Raw genomic sequence first — 21,470 nt, 5'->3', positions numbered from 1 at the left:
CTTGGACTTGACTGAAAACACCTTTCAAAATAAAGAAGAAGCAAGCCCTTTTTGGTCCTTGTGAGGTGGATAGGTGGGGGTAGACCAAGGATGAATAATTTGTTAGAGGAAAAATAGGTGAGTCCAGGTACTCATTGCAAACTCTAGATGTTGCTTATAATGACATAATAACAAAAATAACACAAAATTTACAGTCTTCTTGCTTTCAAGGACTTCCTTTCAGATATAGAGGGCAAATGCCACCCCAAGATCTCCCAGAGAAAGGTCTCCTTTCTGTCATAAAATGAAATCCCTGGACCGGGGACTCCAGAACTCCAGGGGAGGCTGCATCCAGCTGTTGCCTTCATGCTCTGAATTTAGTGGGAGAGAATCAGGCTTGGCTGATACTGGATACCTCCTCCTCTTCCCCTCCTCCTCTTCTTTTCATGTCGGTGGAGGCCACTGGCCAAGCCCACTACAAAAGAGTTCCTAAGTTTGGGATCCTGGAAGATCCCATCTGCCTTAAGCCCAAGAAAAGGTATGGATATGACTTTGAGCTTTTCTTTGGGATTAAAACTTGAGGTGCATTGAGAATAGAATCATAGACTAAAGCATCATGGGCAAGGAAGTCTGTGTTTCTTTTGCTTTCTGCTTCTTGGAACAGGGCGTTCTTGCCTGTTTTAGCCACTATCTGGAAAGCAAAAGTCTTAAAGGGGACAGCTTCTTCTTGTGGTGTCTGCATCTCTACTGGCAGAAAAGTGTGACCTCAGCCCACTAACCATGGCTCCAGTTACCTCTTTATGACCTCCAGTGAGGCATGGGGGACTCATCACTCTCATAATTAGATGCTGACAGAACTTATTTGCATGTGTTATGGTTGTAGGTTCTAAGGGAGGAGGCTCTTTAAACATCTGGACCATAGCATCTTGGGAAGGAAACTAGGGGAGTCAGAGATTCATTGGGTAGAGAGGACATTGAAAGGTCTCTTCATTTGCCCTCTTGCCTCTAAGGAGAAGCAAAAAAAGAAGTAGTTTTCAAAATGCCACCTTTAAAAGACTTATACAAAAGGTGATTTTGCCTCCGCCTGGAAATCTCAGATGGGGGCTGTGCCACCTTCATCGTCATGGTCAAACACAGCCTCTCTTGCTAGGGTTGGAGCCCATTCTTCTTGTGGCATCTGCAGGCCTATTTGCTCCCACCTGGAAGGCCCTGTGCCCTCCTCTCTGACCAGGCCAATGGGTTCCATGAGAATTCCTCCACAGCCATGGTGAGAAAGTGCCTGACCTTTTCCACACTTATTAACTGAGTAATCTTGCACAACTTACTAAACTTCTCTGAGTCTGAATTTTCTTTTCTGTAAAACAGAAATAGTAATGCTGTCTCTACCTTGTAGTGCTGGGAGGTGAAAATGCTCGGTACATCGAAGGCCTTTAATGAATGTGCCTTGCCCTTTCTCCTTCACTGAAACACAACAAAGAGATCATGCTGTATAAACGTGTTTTCCAAAAGATTTTTTTCTCACTTTTTTTTTAAGATTTTATTTATTTATTTGACAGAGAGAGAAACAGCAAGAGAAGGAACACAAGCAGGGGGAGGGGGAGAGGGAGAAGCAGGCTTCCTGCTGAGCAGAGAGCCTGATGCGGGGCTCGATCCCAGGACCCTGGGATCATGACCTGAGCCGAAGGCAGACGCTTAACGACTGAGCCACCCAGGCGCCCCCTCACCTAACTTTTTTATATCATCATGCATTGAGGACAAATACATCATGCATTGAGTACTGCCATTTATGCTAATTGTTTTGTCTACATAGCTGACTAGAATGCCCGCTTCTTGTGGACAAAAAATGACCCTTCTCTCCTACTTAGCATAGGCTGGGTCCACAGGAGTGAATCTTTGTCCAGGCAACCCTGATGGATGGTTCATATGATGTTTAGAAGGTCATCTTTCTGTCTTTTCATCTCCCAGTAGAAGAAAGTGAAGAATGCCTCACACAAAGCCTGGCATGTAGTAAATGTTGAATGAAGTCTATTTTGCCATCCCACTTCTACAGCCTCTCCCTTACAGGTATTGTTGACCAATTCTTTGGCTTCCTCTCTAAATCCTCTCTGAGTTTCTTCATAGTTTGTAATGTGTGACATCTCTTTGTAAGACCCTGTCTTAAGCTGAATATGAGGATGAAGGGGAGGACACGGCAGACCCTCAGTTCGCAGCCCTGGTCCTGGCCCGACACCTTTTCTGGGGCGTTGTGTATCTGCTCATGGCATCCTTCTTAGATATGTGGTGACAGCCAGATTCAGCCCCTTTAAATGATCATCTGGGATCCATAGCCTGAATGACGTTTTCCTTAATTTTGTCAGAGTCCTTACCTGAGCCTGAAAGAGACCCAGGTGAGAAATAAACCAGACTTCTGAAGGCCTTACCAAAGCAGCGTAGCTTTGGGCCGTCAAAATGCACTCTGTCCGAGGTACCATCGTGAGCGCATGGTGGAGAGCTGCTCCACTTCATGGTGTTGGGATGATCTGAGTTCAAGACCTCAGTCTTCTCCCAACACTGACTTGGACTTCCTGGGTCACCTCTAGCAGCCCATCCAGTTTCTTCACTGCCTATTTCTCTGCCTGCCAAGCAGTGTGGGAGCATTTACCTTCTGCGCCCTGTGCTCTGTCCCAGATCATGGGTGCGCCGACATCTTGGCAGTTCTTCCCTTCTGGGCATTCAGAGGAAAATGACATTCTCCCTTTATCCCCAGCCGTAATGCCAGCTAGACTCCCCTTTGGCAGCCAGTGATCTAGGAATTAACACTTCACTAACCCTTCCCCACTCTCAGGTTATCTTTCAACTGAGACTTATGTGTTCTTTAACTGGCCCGTCTCCTGGGTGGAGATAATAAGGTGTTTCCAGGAGCGCCCAGGTATGAAAGAGTGGCCGGGATGTAGGGATAATCTCTGTTGTGGAGAAGAAACTGGTGTCCCCAGAGCAATCTATGGTTTCACATGGTAAATTCTATCCTCGGGGTTTGGCCCAGCCATGGTTAAGTACAGGCAGGAGGAGACTGCAAAGGTATTGTGTTGATTGTGCAGTCATATCCACGGCAGTAAGCACGCACCAAACATTGTCCTAAGTGCTCTCCACATACTCATTAGTCCTCATGACAACCTTAGGAGGTAGTTCTTATTACCCCCAATTTGTAAAATTGAGATGCACAGAGGTCAAGTTAACTTGCTCACTGGTACATGGCTAGTGAGTGGTAGAGCCCTGATTCAAACCCAGACAGGCTGGCCCTGGAATCTGCTCTGATACTACATAGGAAAAAAAAGAGTGAAACTCTGACTAAGGAATCCAGAATCCAGAATTTGTTTTCGATAGGGCTGCTGCCTCCCTGGACACAGGAAGTTTGGCCCCACATTCTCTGCCCTCTTGCCGACCCTAAGCTTATTCACCCATGAAAAATACCACCACTAAAGAAACAAACAGCTTTTGCAAAACGTTGAAATGTGTGTGAGCAGTGCTATGTGTGACGGTGATAATGTGGAGCAAAGGAATGGATCTGGGTTCCGGTCCTGACTCTGCCACCGACTTTACTGGGTGTGACACTGACAAGTGACCTCGACTCCCTGAGCCTCAGTTTCCGTGGCTGTTCCCGACGATCTCCGGGGTTTTCTTCTTGCTGTCACAACATGTGGGCTCTTGGTCATTGGTTTGTCTGGGTTCAGGCCACTCTCAGCAACCTCTGTTGTTGATATTTGTCACACTCCGGCTGGGTCCACGGCTAAGTGCTTAAGTTGAGGAGTTGGGAATGAGGGGAGTTTGAGGGGAGAGATGCCTCCCAGTTTCTGAATTTGCTCGCCTATGATATATGATCTGACAAGAGATAAGCTTACTTCCATCCACTGGATTCCAGCTGGGAGATCTGTATGCTTTTGTGAGGGGAGCACAGAGGTGAATTTTGACTTTGACTAACATTCTGATCCTGACTCTTACCATTTACCAACTGGGTCACCATGATTGAACTTCCTCAAATGTAGGAATGTCTACTGTGTAGAACTGGAAACTGGAATAATTAGGTGAAATAAAAATGGAATATGAATACATATTCTAGCCCGCTGTTGGACACATAGAAGGTGTTCTCTTTTCTTTAGAGAAGGGGGGGAGAGGAGTATGATCCTGGTCAGTGGCAGTGCCCTCTCCCTGTCCTTTGGAGCTTTCCAGTCACCCCTGGTGTCTATTCTGGGTGCTGGTGCTTGTGAGTTGTGAGACTGTTTCCTAGGCTAGCTGATGCTCGGCTCACTGTTGGGGACATAGTGGAGGTCCCCAAAAGACCTGTCCATGAAGGAGCACTCTTTTTCTCTGACAGTAGGAAAAGGATGGACAAGAGAGACCTCTTGGGTAATGCCAGTTTTCCCCTGATGCCCCAGGACAGCCCTGGCCAGAGGATCCCAGGGAGGCTCTGCAGAGACTAGGGAGGCTGTGTGTCACCCGCCCGAAGGAGAGGGAGGGCGCCAGGACTGCAGCGACAATGACAGTGGAGGGCAGCAGGGAAGGAGGAAGGCTCCGTCTCCTCTCTCCCGGTGAGGAGAGACTGCAGGGGGCTAGAGGGAAGAAAACTTTTGAAGTGAGGAAAGATTCTAAGAGCAGAGGGAGAGCCGGGAGGGAGGGACCTGGGGGGAAGGGGGTGGAGAGCTAAAGAATAGGAAGAAGTGGGAGGAGGGAGGGCGACAGACACGGAGTCAAAAGGGGGTGGGAGAGCAACTGACAGGCTGAGTGAGAACGGGGAAGACTGGGCAGCGGAGGAGGCAGCCAGGAACCCAGGACTGGGAAGCCCGTGAAATTCCAGAGAGGAGGACCCGGGAGAAGGTAAGGATAGCCTGGCTTTTAAGAGATGAAACTACCAGTTGATGGGAAGGAGCCAGAAGAGAGAGCCTTGAGTTCCAGGCTGGACAACAACAAAGCTCCTTCTCTGTACCTGGGGGCTTATTCCCTACCCCATCACTAGTCCCTGCGATGGTGAGGTTGGGATATATGGAGGAGGATCGTTGTGAAGCAGCAGATAAATTACTCACTTGATTTGTAAGGAGTTGTAGAAATGTGAGTGGAGGGCCCTTGGAGTTGGTCTACCTCTGGCAGAGTGGCTGCCCTCCAGGGGCATCTTCCAAGCAGCTCAGCGATTCATTTCCAAGAACTTTGGTTAAGATGAAATTGGTCCTTTACAAACAAAAACCATCACTGTTTTACGGTGCTTCCTCTAGGCTTGGAATCTTTTTTGAACTGCTTTCCGCAGCATCCAGGGGAGTGCTTTGATTTTTCCCCCCTACGGCATGTTGGGTGGTTTAAAAATATTCCCTGCTTAAGTTTCCTGCAGAGTATCATGTCCCCGCTGTGCGCTGCGAGCAGTCTGGCCTGCCACTCGCTGTCGCTGTCAGAGGAAAGAGGCTAGTGAAGACCCAGAGTGGAAGTGGGGAGAGGTGTCCACTGAAGGTCCCCTTTCCTCCTGGGTACAGGGTGAGGTAGATGGCTGCAGGGCACAAAGGTTTCTGTCAGCTCCTTGACCTCTCTTCTGAGCATGTGGCGAAAGAACCCAGACTTGGGGGTTGAGACATCTGGGTTCTTGTGCCCTGAGTGGCTGTGTGTCCTTGGGCCAGACACTTCCCTGTTCTGGGCCTCAGTTTCCTCATCTAGAAAATGAGGGGTTTGTGGGGTACCTGGGTGGCTCAGTTGGTTAAGCGTGCCACTCTTGATCTTGGCTCAGGTCTTGATCTCAGGGCCATGTCTGCTCCAGGGTGGAGTCTACTTTAAAAAAGAAAGAAAGAAAATGAGGGGTTTGAAGTAGAAGAATCCCTCCAGTTCCATTCAGCAGTAACATTGTACAAGGTTATGATTCCTTAGGCTCAAATATACCTGAGAATCATGAAAAAGGGAAGCTTATCACAAGGATTTTACATCTGTACTATGCCGTTGCTCACTTTTAACTAGATTCCCCCTCCCAGTATGCTGTCATAATGGAGGGATTCCTGGTTTTTCCTCCTCAGCGTCTCACAAGGCTCTGGCACATTGGGTCTGACTGGCTGCAGAAAAGAAAGGGCAGAGTGAGGAGCACTGGACGGGGAGTCAGGAGACCCAAGAGATATATAGCAAAACGAGAGAAGACAAAAGCCAGTATGTGGAGGTGTAGCATCCTCATTTGCCAGGTGGCATGGCTCACAACTGGGGACACGAGTTGGTACTTATAGGCACCCCAGCCTGACTTTCATATTAGCGGGCCCTCATCTTTTCCACCCAAAGCCTCCAGAGCCCTAGCTCAGCCCAAGAACCTGATTCACTGCTCTCTAGGGACAGCTCTGAACGTTCCACCTTCCGGCAGTTTCCCCAGGGCAGCGGAGCTCTTTGGAGCCTGCTCCCCTGGCCGTCCCACCACGTCTTTACCTCACTCAGCAGCTGCCAAGGAGCAGTCCCCTGACCACAGTGCTCATGGCAGAGGAAACCCAGAGCTGTGTTCCCTGGCTTCCAAACTGGTACCCTCTGGCCATCCCTGCACCCAGACACATGAAGTTCATCAAGCCACAGCCGTAACACCGTCATGTTGCCCTGCTTTGCCACTGCCTTAGAACCCCATGGATGTTCTTGCTGGGCTCTTGAAACCGGTTGTTGTTCTTGTCCCCTAGCTGCCTCACTCCTGTCCCCTCCCCTTATCCCGACCAAAAATCCTAGGCCATTAGGACTGGAAGAGGTCTGTTAGATTGCCTGTCCGGTTCTTCCACTAGTGGGGAAAACAACACCTAGCAAAGGAAAGTGACCCATGAGGGATGACACAGTGAGTCAGTTCAGTTTGGTTGGGAGAACATCCTGCTCTGCTCACTCATACCTAGGCCCCTTCTGACTTCCGTCCTCAGCTGTGTTTTCTGAGCCTCCATTTCTCCCCAGGCCTCCCTGCTTCTTCCATTTAAGTATCTCCACGATCTGGTTTTCTGGCAGGAACACTCACTTGCCCACCTGCCCCTCATCGTCTCTGCTGGCTGTTGGGGGTGCATGCAGTGGAGGGTTCTGGGCTCTGGCAGCCAGCAGGGCTACCACAGTGCAGCCTGGCTTCCTGGGGACTGGCTGATCCCAGTGTAGCCAGTGAAGGCAGCATAGGGAGACTGTCTGCCTGGATCAGTCGGGAGACCTGCAGTCCTCAGGCCAGCGAGACCCAAGGCCCAGGCTCTGCCCCCTGCCTCAGGGAAGACCTCACCCACCGGGGACTCTAGCAGGCTCTGGGCCAGCTGGCCCCACCTTGGGCTCGAGGATTAAGCTGACCAAAGGGGAGAGACGCCCATTTTTCCAGGAAAGCTTCAAATCTCCTAGAAAAGAAACCGATTCCCTTTCTATAGTCAGAAGCTATGGATTCTTGGAGAATGACAGCTTGATGCCACTTTGTGATTCAGTTGTTTCTGGATAGTAGCAAATCATGGGCAAAAAAAAAATCAGCCTTCAACGATCCACTCACTTTCATAAGGGAGTCAGGAGCTCTCAGAATCAGAGGTATTGAAATAGCATAGAGGGATCTTAGAGTTTAATTCAGGGATTGGGCCGAAGGAAGAGCCTGGGCATCTGGAGTCAACATCTGGGTTAGGATTTCAGCTGTGTGACCTGGGGCAAATTCTTTAATGTCTCTGAGCCTCAGTTTCTTCATCTGCCAAGAGGGTAATAAATGCCTTCCTTGTAAGGTTTTGTGAAGATTAAATAAAATAATGTACGTATTTCCCCACTATCCAACATGTGCTTTATGCCACTTTTTTTTTTAAGATTTTACTTATTTATTTGAGAGAGAGTGTGTGCACAGTGGGGGGAGGGGCAGAGGCAGAGGGAAAAGCAGGCTCCCCGCCGAGCAGGGAGCCCGACATGGGGCTCAATCAGGACATAGGGCTCCCCTGACATGGGGCTCAATCCTGGGACACTGGGATCATGACCTGAGCTGACGCTTAACCGACTGAGCCACCCAGGTGCCCCTCAGGACTTTTACAAAAGACCTACATTATAGTACCTGTTTTCACTGATGGAAATCTGAAAGAGGATTTTCACTTTTATGAAATGGTCATTGCTTCTTTGCTTTACGCCATTTTGGCTTACAAATGGTTTCATAGGAATACTCTACTTTTTTGGATGGTGGGGGAAACTGTATTTAAAATGGCTATTATATATTAAGTGCTCAATGAACAATAGAACAATAGGGTGGAATCCAGGTTACCTGGTCCTCAGCCCATTTCTATGAACTACATCTCGTTTGATGTAAAAGCCTTCCCACAGTGAAGTCTCACCATGACATGTAATTCTGAGAAAGTACTGCTTGGTTTTTATGACCACAGATTTTTTTTTTTTTCTGGGACTACTTTTGCTGACCTCTAAGCTGGGGGTCAGAAAATCTAGCTTTGCTTTTTGGCTTTGCCACTAACTTGCCATACTATCGCAATTGGTCAAGTCAAGTCACAAACTCCCCAGATGTTCTAACTTAGCAAACATCCAGCTCAACTGCTTTCTTTTACACGCAAGCAAACTGAGGCTCAGGGAGGGGAATGTCTCATTTAGAGTCACGGAGAAACAGCTGGGACTCGAAAGAGCCTCTCTTTCAAGGCTCTTGTTCACAGATAATTTCCAGGATCTTAATCCGTCCGGGGATCTTCATGATTCAGAACTTCAGGAGAGGGTGGATGTGGTTAGGGATCGGGATGGCCCTTCTCCACAGGTCACCGATTTCTTTTCCAAGTAGAACTGAGCCAGCTTCAAACCTAACCTGTGGATGTGCCTTTGGATTGGTTGGTGATCAGATTCAAAAGTGCTGCAGCTTTTCAGAAGGCAGGAATTACATGAAGCACACATTTTATAATGTGGATTCATACGGAGCCCATCTCCAGGCCCAAAGGTTTGACTTAAAGAAAAGTCTGGAACTAGGGTGAACCACTTACAAGAATGAGAGGGGCCTGATCTCAGTGGGACCCTGTACCTCCTTTCTTCTCCATGCTTGCCCCCAAGGGTCTAGTGAAATAACGAATGGACAGAGAAATTGATATCCTTCCCATCGCCCTTGTTTTCCTCACCTTCCCCACCCGGTGGCCCGTGAGCATCCTTGTTGGGTTACTCTAACCAGCCTGCTGCACTGCCAAATTCTGTATCAGGTTGGCTAGTTGGATCATGCTTGAAAGGAGTCTTTACTGGAAATGTCAGAAAAGAAAACAAGGAACTAACCTGATTGTGTGTCTACTATGTGCCAGATACCGTTTGAGGCGCTTCCACACGTCCGCAGACTGTTGAATCCCCATGAGTAAACATTCCCTTTTTTCAGATGAGGAGGAAACGGACAGGCTGAGTGACTTGCCTAAGGACACACAACTGGAGAGTGAAGGCAGGGTTCGAATCCCACTACTCTTTAGGAAACACGAGGCCCACCTCCTATTTTTGTTTCAGTTGTTCTTGTTATGATTTGACATCAATGGAACACCAGAGCTTGTTGTTTGGCCAGCCGAAAACCCAGCACTAGACACGGCTGCAGCCAAGAGCACTTAGTGGCTAAAAAAGGAAATAACTTTCTATATGTGAATTCTGGCCAAATGGTGGCAGATGCTGAAGAGTCTGGGAATCCTGACCACTGTGGGCTGAGGGCTTCGATGGGATCATTAATTCTAGGAACAGCATAGGCAAGAGATGGCCAGCCAAGAAGCCAGGGGCTCAAAGGAAAAACCCTGGGTCTCTTACGGGAGAGTGGGAAAAGCCCTGCTCGGGGAGTTCAGAGACTGGACAGAGTTCCAGTCACAGGTTTGTTACCAGTTATCAGGGCTAGGGTCTCTTTGATTTTCTTTCCCTTTTAGAAACACAGCGGGGGGGCGCCTGGGTGGCTCAGTCAGTTAAGCGGCTGCCTTCGGCTCAGGTCATGATCCTGGAGTCCTGGGATCGAGTGCCGCATCGGGCTCCCTGCTCAGCGGGGAGTCTGCTTCTCCCTCTGACCCTCCTCCCTCTTGTGCTCTCTGTCTCTCATTCTCTCTCTCGCAAATAAATAAATAAAATAAAATTTAAAAAAAAGAAAGAAACACAGTGGGAAGGTAGGCTTTGGAGTCAGGCAGACCAGCTGCAAGTCCCTTATGCAGCATTTGCTACCTCTGAGCCTCAGTTTTCTCAGCTGTAAAATGAGATAATAACTACTTTCCTAGCAGAATTAATATAAAGGTTAAAAGTATAGTTGTAAAATGCTTCACACATGGAAAACACTCAACTTAGTGGTTATCTGCTATCACTATTACTTAACTTCTCTTGACCCTGGTCTTCAGCTTGTATAAAAATAAGGGATTGATTTTGATTGGTGTCTAGATTCCTTTCAGCTCTGCCATACTATGAATCTATGACAAATGGTGGAAATAATAAAGAAACCTAAGTGCCTCATAAATATAATTTTCATTAATAACTGCATAGGTTTTAGTCAACCTTTTGGGAGTAATTAATAAAGACCTCCCAATATTTCATTGTAATCAAATATCTCCATTTGCCACCACCTCCCACCCACTTCTTATAAATATTTCTTCTTCCAACAATTTAATAAGAAAATTACTTATCCCAGCATAATTCTCCTTCTCCACTTTCCTCCCTTCCACCTCCTTGGCTTTGAAACAACCGTCTCCCAGCAGAGTGTTTCTGAGCAGACCACTCTGTCCTTGCTAGAATAAAATAATAAAATTAAAAGAGAGGTTAATTATCTGCCATTGGCTGGAGTCAAAGGAAAAACTCAAGTGACACTTCATCTCCTCCATCTGTCTCCTGCTTCTCTCTCACCTCTGTTTTCCTCTCCTCTCTTCAGTGATTAAGGTTCAGGGGTGGAAGCCCCGCCCCGGACTTCTGAGAAAGTTGCCCACACGGCCTAGCTCAACAGCTGTAGCTGTATTAGCTGCCTGGTTGTTTCCCCTGAGGTTGAAGAGGCTACCCCAAACCTCAGTCAGGAGAAGAGTGGAAATTCTAAATGTGAGAATTACCCCCAAGCACTTACAAATCAACTCCCAGTTCTAACAGTCACTTTGAAAACCTCCCTGCAGCACTCACCTGACGTCAAAGTGGCCAGCCACTTTAGATGGGATCCAGCACAGTTGTTAAGGCAGGCGTATTGCTGTCAGAGAAGACCAGAGCTGGGTTTGGTGTCAACTCCACTACTTACCAGCAAGTCCCCTTCGAGTGTACGTTGCTCAGTCAACCTCCCTGAGCCCCGTATAAAGGGGACGGGGATGATCCCTCCTTGCTCAAGTTGTTGGGACAATTAAATGAGAAAAAATATATCAAGAAACTTGCAGAACGTCTGGCACATAGAAAGGTCTCAATAACTTAATTTTATTATTATCATTATCACCTAGATTCAGAGTTTCTTGTTGTGTGGCTTTAGGTAAACTAGAAAATGGAGCTGAGAATCTCCAAGGATATCAAAGATTGCTGAAGTAGCTGAAGATCAAGACCACTTTCTTATGCAATCCTCCCTGTCTCTCTCCATTTTAGTGAGAAACTATTGGGGGGAGGGGAAATCAGAAAGACGTGTATTAATGAATAAGGTACAAAAGAGTTCTGAGATGATGTTATACCTGGTGCTTTACTTTATAAAGCCACCTCTGATGTCTGGCATAGCCCAGGAGCTCAATAAGCACTTTCTGAACTGAGCTGCGCTGACGTGGTACTGTGTCAAGGATCCTTTAAGTGAGGCCCTTTGGGTCCTTTTACAACAGAATTCTCTTAATTGGGAAGCAAGTCACCCTGCTTGTGTGCCACATTCCGCTGTGTGATGAGCCGAATTGCAGCGTGGGCCCAGAGGGCTGTTATTATTACTGTGAATAACAACGTTTACCGAGAAGCAGAGATCTGTTAGATAATGTACAGAACATGTGTCCTTGTCCGGAATTAGACTCAGACTCTGTGGAGTGGTCTTATAATCTAATTTTGACAAACTTGAGCGAGTGCCCCAGTGATCTGTGGGGAGGAGAAGAAATAGTCCACGGTGAGCGATCGCATCTCTGCTCTAGATCCATCCAGTCCTGCTCGGCTGAGCCGAGGGCTCTGTCACCGGCAGAAGGAAGGCTCAGCGGCTTCTGTTTCCCTGGTGTTCTGGTCACCACAGTCATTGTGCAGGTGCCCCAAGGCCACTTCCCAGGGAGCCCCTCTACTGGCATTAGGTGTTTTGAGTAAACTGAATGCTGTAATTCATTTACTGCTGTTGACTTAAAAGTGCACGAATCAACCTACTGGGTGCAAGGCACGATCTTAAGCACTAAGAGGGAAGAGGGGGCAGGGGGCCTTAGGAGGAGGACCCAATGATGAACAGATATGGGCCTTGTCTTCACGGAGCTCGGGGTAAGGTTGGAGAGATAATACACAGCCAGTAGAGCCAATTGTTCTCATTATGTATTTGAAACCCCAATGGTTTTACAGTTCAGTCCGAGGCCCAGCTGCTGACTTAGGGCGGGGGTGGGGGACACAGAAATTAGAAAGGCTGTTATGTGTGGCTCCGGAGGACAGAATTAGAATCAATAGAAGGAAAAGAATTTTCAATGTATCCCTATGGTAGCTTCTTGCTCCCTTGCAATGTGCTTTCTTGAGCAGGAGAGACAGGGTGCTATTTTAGCAGTCTGCAGGGTGGCACCTGTCACCGGCGGCCTACCTAGTTTGTGCTGCAGCCACTACTAAGGGACTGCCACAAGCAGAGTGACTATTGACTGTGCAGTGCTTTATGTCCCCACCCCATTTGAGGACTGTGTCCCGTTAGGGTCTGCCCATAGGAACAAGTCATGTACTGAACGTGGTCTGTTGTAGGGGTTGAGAACTACTCTAAACTCCGAGGCATGGCCTCCAAAGCCCTCCATAACCTGCCTCTGCCTATTCTGCAGACTACCTCCCTGTTCGGCTCATCGTCCTCTAAAACCATGCTGGTTTTCACTTGGTGGATTTGTTCATGTGGTTGCCTTTGTCTGGAATGCCCCCATCTCTCCCGTACCTCCCCTCTTACCCTGCTCCTCGCCTCTGCAAGCTTCACCTCCCCCCCTAACTCCTACTCAAGGGTTGTCTCTTCGGGGAAGCCCAGTATATTTGCACGTTTAGTTGTGTTTGTACCCCTCACTGGACAGTGAGTTCCTTTAACATGGAGTCTTACTGATCTTTGGATCCCTAACTTCTATTGCATAAGCAGACACTCAGTAAGTGTTTGTGAAGGTGAACTGATGTGTACTTTCCCATAATCCCCTCAGCACCCCACCCAGTGGGAGCATCATAATTATTTCCTTGATTGCTTAAAAGCTGACCCCAGGCTTTATCACTAGATGGCCGTCATGTCTCAAATAACTCCCTGCCCCATGGTGCAAAGGAGCTTTTGAAGTTCCAAAGTGGAGAGACGCAAGAACTGATGGGCTCCAATCTTAGAAGGAAGATGGAGGGAAACTTTCTGGAGTGCCCCAAACTTGATCAGAAACTATGGAGTGGTCTAGGTTCTAACTCCATTTGTCTTCATTTCTTTGAGTAAATCTCTTACCTTCTGTAGATGTCTCCTTCTCTGTAAAACGGAGGCAATAACCATCACCCCACAAACTGGTTATGAGGATTCCTCCATTCAACAATAAAAATTGAGTGTCTATATGTCCTGAAGGTAGTCAGTCATGAACGAAACAAATATGGTCCCACCCTCTTGGGGTCAGCAAGAGAAGGGAGGAGAAGCACATCTTGAACTGTATAAGGTTTTATCTATTATTTTTTTTCTAGAGAGGGGGCGAGAGAGAAAGAGAGGTAGGGCAGAGGGAGAGGGAGAGAAGCTTAAGCAGGCTCCACACCTAGCATAGACCCTGACACAAGCTCCATCTCACAACCCTGAGATCATGACCTGAGCTGCAATCAGTAGTCGGATGCCACACTGACTGAGGCACCCAGGTGCCCCTGTAAGGTTTTCTCTTTTATTGTTGGACCTAAGAAGGAAGATTTAAGCCTCCCTAGGATCACTTTGTAATCTTACTTCTAGATCAAACATTTTTTTTTCCATCATTAAGGAAACATTTATTATGTACCTAATGTGAGAACCTAATGCAATAAGAAGACAAAGTAGAAGACAGGGCTTTTGACTTTGAGAAGTCTATTACTCATTTGAAGGAAAAGCTGTTAAATCCTTGAGGGCAGGAATCATGCCTGGTTTTATTAATTCAACAAATATCATTGAATGCATAATATGTGCCAGGTCTGGTGCCCCTTAGATATTATTTTCAGTACCCAGAATAGTGGTAGGCACATAGCAGGGACTCAAAATAAGTACCTGTGGGTTGGCTGATAGAAAGAAAATTTTGGAAAAGCAGTGTAAGGCAACATATAAGTGTGAATGTATCCTACATGCTGAACAGTAATTTGGAGTCTTTATTGCTCAGGAGACTTCAAAATGGGCTGAGATCAATTTGAGAAAAGACTTCTCCCCTTCTACCTAGATCTGTGGGGTCAGAGGAGGAGGTACTAGCTATGAGTTTATGTTAACCTAGGTTGCTCTAAGTTGGTTTTCTTGGAAAACTTTGGCTGTGTAGGGAGGCAACAATGCTAACATTGGATTGGAAATGTAGGTACCTGAATTTTATTTGTAGTCATATAATACACAAAACAAGGGAATAAAATGATCCATGCTCACTATACACAAAGCCTTCTTTCGGCCCTTTCCCTCTTATCCAAGCACCATGTCACTATTACCAAACAAGTTCCTTGATGACTCTTCCAAATGTTTTGTCCCAGGATATGACACGTTGAAAGAAGATGCTGAAGGTTTTGGAGTGAAGAAACTACAGAGTGGGGATGTCCTCATCCGGGTTCTAGGGACCATCTCTTTTGCCGTGGGGATTTCAGAACTTGTATCAGTTGCAAAAGGCTGTAGAATTCAATTACTCAGGGCTCCTTAGAGGGCCCTGACCTAATGAGGCCTGATCCCCTAAGCCAGAGTCAACCTCCTGCTGTGTATTCCCATAGCACCTCCTTAATGTTAACACACATCATGCTTTATTGCCATGTATTTGATATCTCCCCTTTGTTAAGGGATATAAAGGCAGTTAAGTTCAGTGAAGTCAGGGACTCTGTCTTTTTTTTTTTTTTTAAGATTTAATTTATTTATTTGTCAGAGAGAGAGAGAGAGAGGAGAGAGAAAGCACAAACAGGGGGAGCAGCAGGCAGAGGGAGAAGCCGACTCCCTGCTGAGCAAGGAGCCCAATGGCCCTGGGATCATGACCTGAGCCGAAGGCAGACACTTAACTGACTGAGCCACCCAAGCATCCCTGTTTGTCTTTTTAACTGCTGTGTCGTCAGTGCCTTGCATGATACCTGGTAACCACTCATATTAAATGGATGAATGAAAGGGAAGAAGGACTTTGTAGGTAGAAGAGGTATGAGGAGCTAAGACAAAGAGGTGAGAAGGTGTGGGCTATGTATACGTGTATGGGGAGTCATGTAGCCTAAGTATGGCGTATGTGAGAGGAACGGGGAAGAAGATAGGATGAAGCTGTGCTGTGGAGGATCTCAAGTAGAAGTTAAAGAGTCTCAATTTTATAAGCAGTGGGAAGCCAGTGAAGATCACAGCTAAAGCAGTGAGGTAGAATATTACCATTGTATTTCATAGAATTTATTCATGGCACGGGCAGCTTCCTTTGCCCCTCCTAACACACTTCCTGCCAAGAAACGGATAATAATCTACAAAGCATTTTATATGCTCTACACCCAGTAAACTCAATGGGTATCTAATCTACATATTTCTTTGGCTGAGGTTGTGGGGGACCCGAAGGGACCCAGTGTAGCTGGGAAACTGACTTTCACATTATAAACTGAGCAGCTGGTACATGGTAGCAATTTTAAGTTTCTCTGACCTCGCCTGGGTCATCCAGGAAGTCACAAATGAGACTTGTCCTGTGCCCTATTTGCTGCCACCAGGGTGCTCAGGGTCTGCCCCACCCCCACCCCATCTGCTAGTCGCTCTTGTTCCCCCCCCATGAAGCAGCCTATCTGACGTCACTGTCTTTCTTCTCTTCCACGATGTTCCTTTTTTGTACCCGTGCTTTCCTTCTTCCAGGTGGGATTCCTTGCACCACAAGTGAAGGGGTCAGCCGTCTTGGCAGACCAGACCAAAGCGTCACATTCTTTGCCTGACCCTATTTTTAGACCTCCTGGGGGACTTGCAAGGAATGAGTGGCAGAGTCAGAAGATCAAGGGAAAAGTCTTCAGGGATTGAGGACAGTTTGGAAAACTTGCCCCAAATTTTGGAAGAATATGACATTTGTTTCCCTTTTTTCTTTTTGTTTCTTTTTTATTTCTATTTCTGTTTCCCTTTCACTTTCTCCTCTTCTGCTCTTCCATGTGTTTCTCTCTTCTTTGTAATGCACTTCTCTCTACTTTCTCTCTCTCCCTCTTTCTCCGTTCCTGTCCTCCCCCACCACTTTCCTTGCTAGTAAAGGCTGCCTTTTATTCTTTAGTTCTTATATGCTGAGCATTGTGCTAAGTGCTTTTTATGCATCACCTCATAACACTGGATGAGCTAAATAACAGTATCCTCATTTTGCAGATAGGGAAATTGAGATACAGATCCAGTAGCTTCTCCAAGCTCAGCGATATTAATAGAGATTTGAACTCCACTTAGCTACCCCCAAACTGTATTCTCTTAACAACTACATGGCCTCTCTTTTTTTCATTCTCAACTCCCGCTTGTCTTTTCCCTCTTTTTGCTTCTCCTCTCCCTCCCCTTCTCCCCCTCCCCTCTCTCAGACACTCAGCACATCCTGGTCCCTGCACGTGTGTGGATGACCCTGAAGGTGCTGAACACTATGCACGTGCCTAGAAGAGATGACAGACCATTCGAACTCTTATCTAATCAGCCATTTTCCTTTTGAGCCAACGCTCCACGATTTTCCACATTTGGAGGTTAAGGGAAGGGGACCCTTCACTACCTAAGGGAAAGGGCATGTGTCTGATCACAAACCAGAGGAAAGGCCTCAAGACCTGGATGAGTCTTTGATATGGAAGGGGACAGAGATAAGGCCCTTTCCACTCATGTGTGGACTCTCAGGGTTGGGGAATGGGGGCCCCGGAGAAGACAGGGCAGGAGGCTGGTCTCTGTCAAGGTATCAACTCAGGAGTCAAGGAAGCTTGCACCATGAAATATGGCACTCCACCCTGTCCTTCCTCATTTGCATAAGGAATGTTCAGATAGGAACCAGGGGCATATTGGCAGCAAAGATGTGAAGGTCAAGGTTTGAACTTGACAATCGCCAAGATCTCATTAGATTTGAGGTTTTATGATTACAAGAAGGGAATATTTATGTTCAGCTCTCTCTCTTTCTTTTTTTATTTTTATTTTTTGTCATTCTGTTGATTAGGATTGGTTAGAGGCTTAAGCCATAAGGACATTTATTGCTCATCAAATAAGAATTCTGGAGGTAGAAGATGCAAGAGCTGATTCAGAGGCTTCAGGCCATTGGCTGGCATTTCTGAGACTCTCTGGACAGCTTCACACATCTTGGCTCAAATAGCCCCTGTCCACTGGCAGGAAGTAGTGGGGATGATGGGGGTGGGGGGACCTCCAGTGAGGCTCCTTCCATTTACTGGGGGCTGGAAAAACTGTTTCTAGAGCACTCCCTCTACATTAGACTCTCACCATACCTGGCTGACCAGATCTAACTGCAGTGGAGACTGAGAAAGTGAAATCTGGTCTTTTCACCCTGCTAATGGGTGAAAAGCAGGCAAGGAATAGGGAACTGATTTCCCATACCAGAGTTTGCCACCCTTCATTCACTCGACTAAGATTTACTAAGCACGCATTCCAGGCCAGGCTCTGGGCCAGGTAATGATGATACAGAGGAAAAGGCAATCTCTGTTCTCAAGGAGTCCCTACTAGAAGAACACAGACAGGCAGAGGGCAGCAAACAAGAAGGCAAGTGCTAGGAGGGAACCGAGTGTCCCTAGGGCCACCACAGGAGCTGATGAGGCTCAGCTTGAAGGAGCAGGGAGGGCTGGAGGTAGCCATAACTGGGTTAAGTTTTGAGGATTAATAAGGATTTAGCTAAGGGCGAGGGGGCATGTAGGAGGTGGCTGGGAAGAGGGCATCTGGGAATCTTCCAGGATGTGACATGGCAGAACAAAAGGAATGAATGGGGAAGACAGGAAATGAGGTTGAAGAAGCAGGAAAGGGCCTGCTGAGAGAAGGTTCTGTGTGGGACATAATGGTTTGGGGCATTTATTCTGGATGAGCAGGGATGTGCATGGGGACCTTCTGCAGGAGGACCAAGAGCCGTACCCCTGGAATGGCTGCACTGCACTGAGGTGTGGGAGATTGGCATTGCCAGGTGCCTCCCAGCTGCGGGAACCTGAGCCTCATCCACAGCACCCAGAGCTGGTGTAGCCCCATACCTTTTTGTTCGCCATCTCCTGATACAGCTGGGGACAGTTCTGAAGGTTAGAGGATGGGTTCTGAGAGGCCAGACTCGCCACCCCCACCCTCACTCCTTCCTCTTTGCCCAGTTCCGCCTTCTGGAGCCAAAGTAATTCTTTTTCACCTGATGGCCATTCAAACATATGGACCATTTGAGTTACGATTCCCAACATATCATGTACCTCACCTCATTTAACCCTCAAAACTCTGATGCAGCTGTTTTCCATCCCCATTTTACAGACAAGGTTGCCGACTCAGTGAGGCACACGGCCAGACCCACGAGAGCAGGGAGCAGTGCTGTGTCCTCCTGCTTCACCAGTGTTTCTCCAGGCATGGTCTTTGCACTGCCTGCCTCAGAATAACCCAGGCTGCTCAGAGCAGGTCCCGGGCCCAGGGGCAGCCCCAGACCTCTCGAAGTAGACTCTCTGCAGGTAACAGCACAGAACCCACTTGTAACACGCTCCTCGGTTGATTTCTAGATCCATTCAAGTGTGGGAATCACACTCTAATCTTGCTAACACGACCAATTTTAATCTTCTATTTCCTTTTACTTTTGCTGGCCTGGAAAAAAGAGAACTTTTTAGGTGAATTTGGCTCATGAGTTGCACTTTCTTAAAGAATGGATTAGTGGAATCCCAGAGCCTCCAGACTTTGCAGAAGCATCCCTCTCCTTTACTCTCTTTCTCTCTGCCCCATTTGCAGAAGTCCTGGTGGCCATCTCTTGCTGAGCCAGGATGGGTGACTGGAGCTTCCTGGGAGAGTTCCTGGAGGAAGTACACAAGCACTCTACAGTGATCGGCAAGGTCTGGCTCACCGTCCTCTTCATATTCCGCATGCTGGTGCTGGGCACGGCTGCCGAGTCATCCTGGGGGGATGAGCAGGCAGATTTCCAATGTGATACCATGCAGCCTGGCTGCGGGAACGTCTGCTATGACCAAGCCTTTCCCATCTCTCACATCCGCTACTGGGTGCTGCAGATCATCTTCGTGTCCACACCATCACTGGTGTACATGGGCCATGCCATGCACACGGTGCGCATGCAGGAGAAGCGGAAGATGCGGGAGGCTGAGAGGGCCAAAGGGGTCCGGGGCACTGGCTCTTATGAGTACGCAGTGGCCGAGAAGGCAGAGCTGTCCTGCTGGGAAGAAGTGAATGGAAGGATTGTCCTCCAGGGCACTCTGCTCAACACCTATGTCTGCAGCATCCTGATCCGCACGACCATGGAGGTGGCCTTCATTGTGGGCCAGTACTTCCTCTACGGGATCTTCCTGGACACCCTGCATGTCTGCCGCAGGAGTCCCTGCCCCCACCCCGTCAACTGTTACGTATCCCGGCCCACAGAGAAGAATGTCTTCATCGTCTTTATGCTGGCTGTGGCTGCACTGTCCCTCTTCCTCAGCCTGGCTGAGCTCTACCACCTGGGCTGGAAGAAGATCAGACAGCGCTTTGTCAAGTCTAGGCAGGACATGGCTGAGTGTCAGCTTCCTGGCCCCTCGGCCGGCATAGTCCAGAACTGCACACCACCTCCTGACTTCAATCAGTGCCTGGAGAATGGCCCTGGGGGGAAATTCTTCAATCCCTTCAGTAACAAGATGGCTTCCCAGCAGAACACCGACAACCTGGCCACTGAGCAAGTACAAGGCCAGGAGCCAATTCCTGGGGAGGGTTTCATTCACATCCGTTATGCCCAGAAGCCTGAGGTACCCAATGGAGCCTCCCCAGGTCACCGCCTGCCCCAAGGCTATCAGGGCGACAAGCGCCGCCTCAGCAAGGCCAGCAGCAAGGCCAGGTCAGATGACCTATCAGTGTGACCCTCTAGTGGGGGGGAACCAGGACCAGGTGGGAACCGAGGAAGCTCAGAGAGGGAAGATGTGTCCCTGCCGACCCCATCTCTCATTTTCATACCTGCTCTGCTCCTTTTGGGCTTCAGGTCTCAATGGCATTGCTCATTTATTCCAGAAGGTAGGACCAGGGCTCTGGGAGTGCAGGCAGCACATGGCTACCCATCCAGGCTGCCGTCCCTTCCCATCCTCTACAGTGTACACAGAAGGCTTTCAGATTCCTCAGTCAACAGGGTAGAGGAAGAAAAGGAAACAGTGGTAAATCTAGCCTGGAATGGATAGCCAGAAGGATAGAATGGCTCTCTACATACCAGCCACATACCAGATGGGTTCTCCAAGTTCCTGTGGCTTCCTTGACCTGATCACCCTTCTTGCAAGGAAGAGCCCAAAGTTCCCAGCCAATAAAGAACATCAATCAAGGACCTTACATTAGATGTGCTCTTGAATCTGTTGTCTCCCCTGGGTCAAACCTTGGAGTGAGGCGGCCTTGGGCTGCCCTTGGCTGCCCTCCCTCTACCCAGTCTTACTTAAAAAGAGGTCCTTGGAACTTGACCAGCAGCCTCAACTTTACAAGTGCTTTGGTATGTACCTCTGGCAAATGTCCCACCTTAGTGATGCTGCAACCTTTACTTCTGCCAGGGTGACAACTAGCCCATGGGGGTGCAAGCTCCCCCAGGGAGTGACTGTATACACAGGCTCCACTGGAATCCCTGCCACCACCTGTCATCCTGCGGCTCTTTTACAGCTCAACCCGATGATAGAAACCATCCCATCCCTTCCTCCCTTGGCTGTTCACCCAGTGCTCCCCTAAAGACCTTATCGACCAGAGTGCCCAAGAAGCCGTCATCCTCTCTCAGATCCTGACCAGATCACCAGCCACGAAGGCCATTGGAATTTCCCTAGGTCTTATTAAAACAAAGAGGGCATTGTGCTTCTCAGATTCCCTTTGGGAAAAAATAATTCTGCTGTGAAGATAAAAATAAAAAAAAAAGAGAAAATACTGGAAAACTGTTTTCCCCTCCTATTTATTTCCCTTTCTGACTGCCAACTTAGAGTGCCAAGAGGAGGTGTGATGACAGCTATGGAACCCCCAGAGCTCTCTCTCCCTGGAGGGCTTAGCATGGGCATGGAAGCAGTAAGGGAACCTCCAGCTCTCTTGTCAGGGGCCTCATTTAAGAGCACAGAGATTCCTATGTCTCCCTGGTGCTCCTAACGAGACAGCTGGAAAGCAGTGG

The 21,470-nt window shown here is 48.1% G+C and overlaps 1 protein-coding gene across 1 annotated transcript; it reads left to right on the top strand.

The window, feature by feature from the left end:
* The first annotated feature begins 4,684 nt into the window (after nucleotides 1-4,684).
* GJA5 (gap junction protein alpha 5) lies at nucleotides 4,685-21,243 on the top strand. Its single transcript, XM_045896797.3, has 2 exons — nucleotides 4,685-4,830; nucleotides 19,097-21,243. Exon 2 carries the CDS (start codon nucleotides 19,129-19,131, stop codon nucleotides 20,203-20,205), a length of 1,077 nt encoding a protein of 358 aa, XP_045752753.1. The 5' UTR covers nucleotides 4,685-4,830; nucleotides 19,097-19,128; the 3' UTR covers nucleotides 20,206-21,243.
* Nucleotides 21,244-21,470: the final 227 nt, after the last annotated feature.

This window comes from Mirounga angustirostris, unplaced genomic scaffold, assembly GCF_029215605.1.
Source record: "Mirounga angustirostris isolate CCGP_5_RB_7025 unplaced genomic scaffold, mMirAng1.0.hap1 SCAF_4, whole genome shotgun sequence".
NCBI classification, from domain to species: domain Eukaryota; kingdom Metazoa; phylum Chordata; class Mammalia; order Carnivora; family Phocidae; genus Mirounga; species Mirounga angustirostris.
The sequence above is the reverse complement of the archived record's forward strand: the minus strand, read 5'-3'. Positions and strand labels throughout refer to the sequence as shown.

Coding starts and splice junctions, on each gene's coding strand:
- GJA5 (XM_045896797.3), top strand. CDS start 19,129: ATGGGTGACTGGAGCTTCCTGGGAGAGTTCCTGGAGGAAGTACACAAG.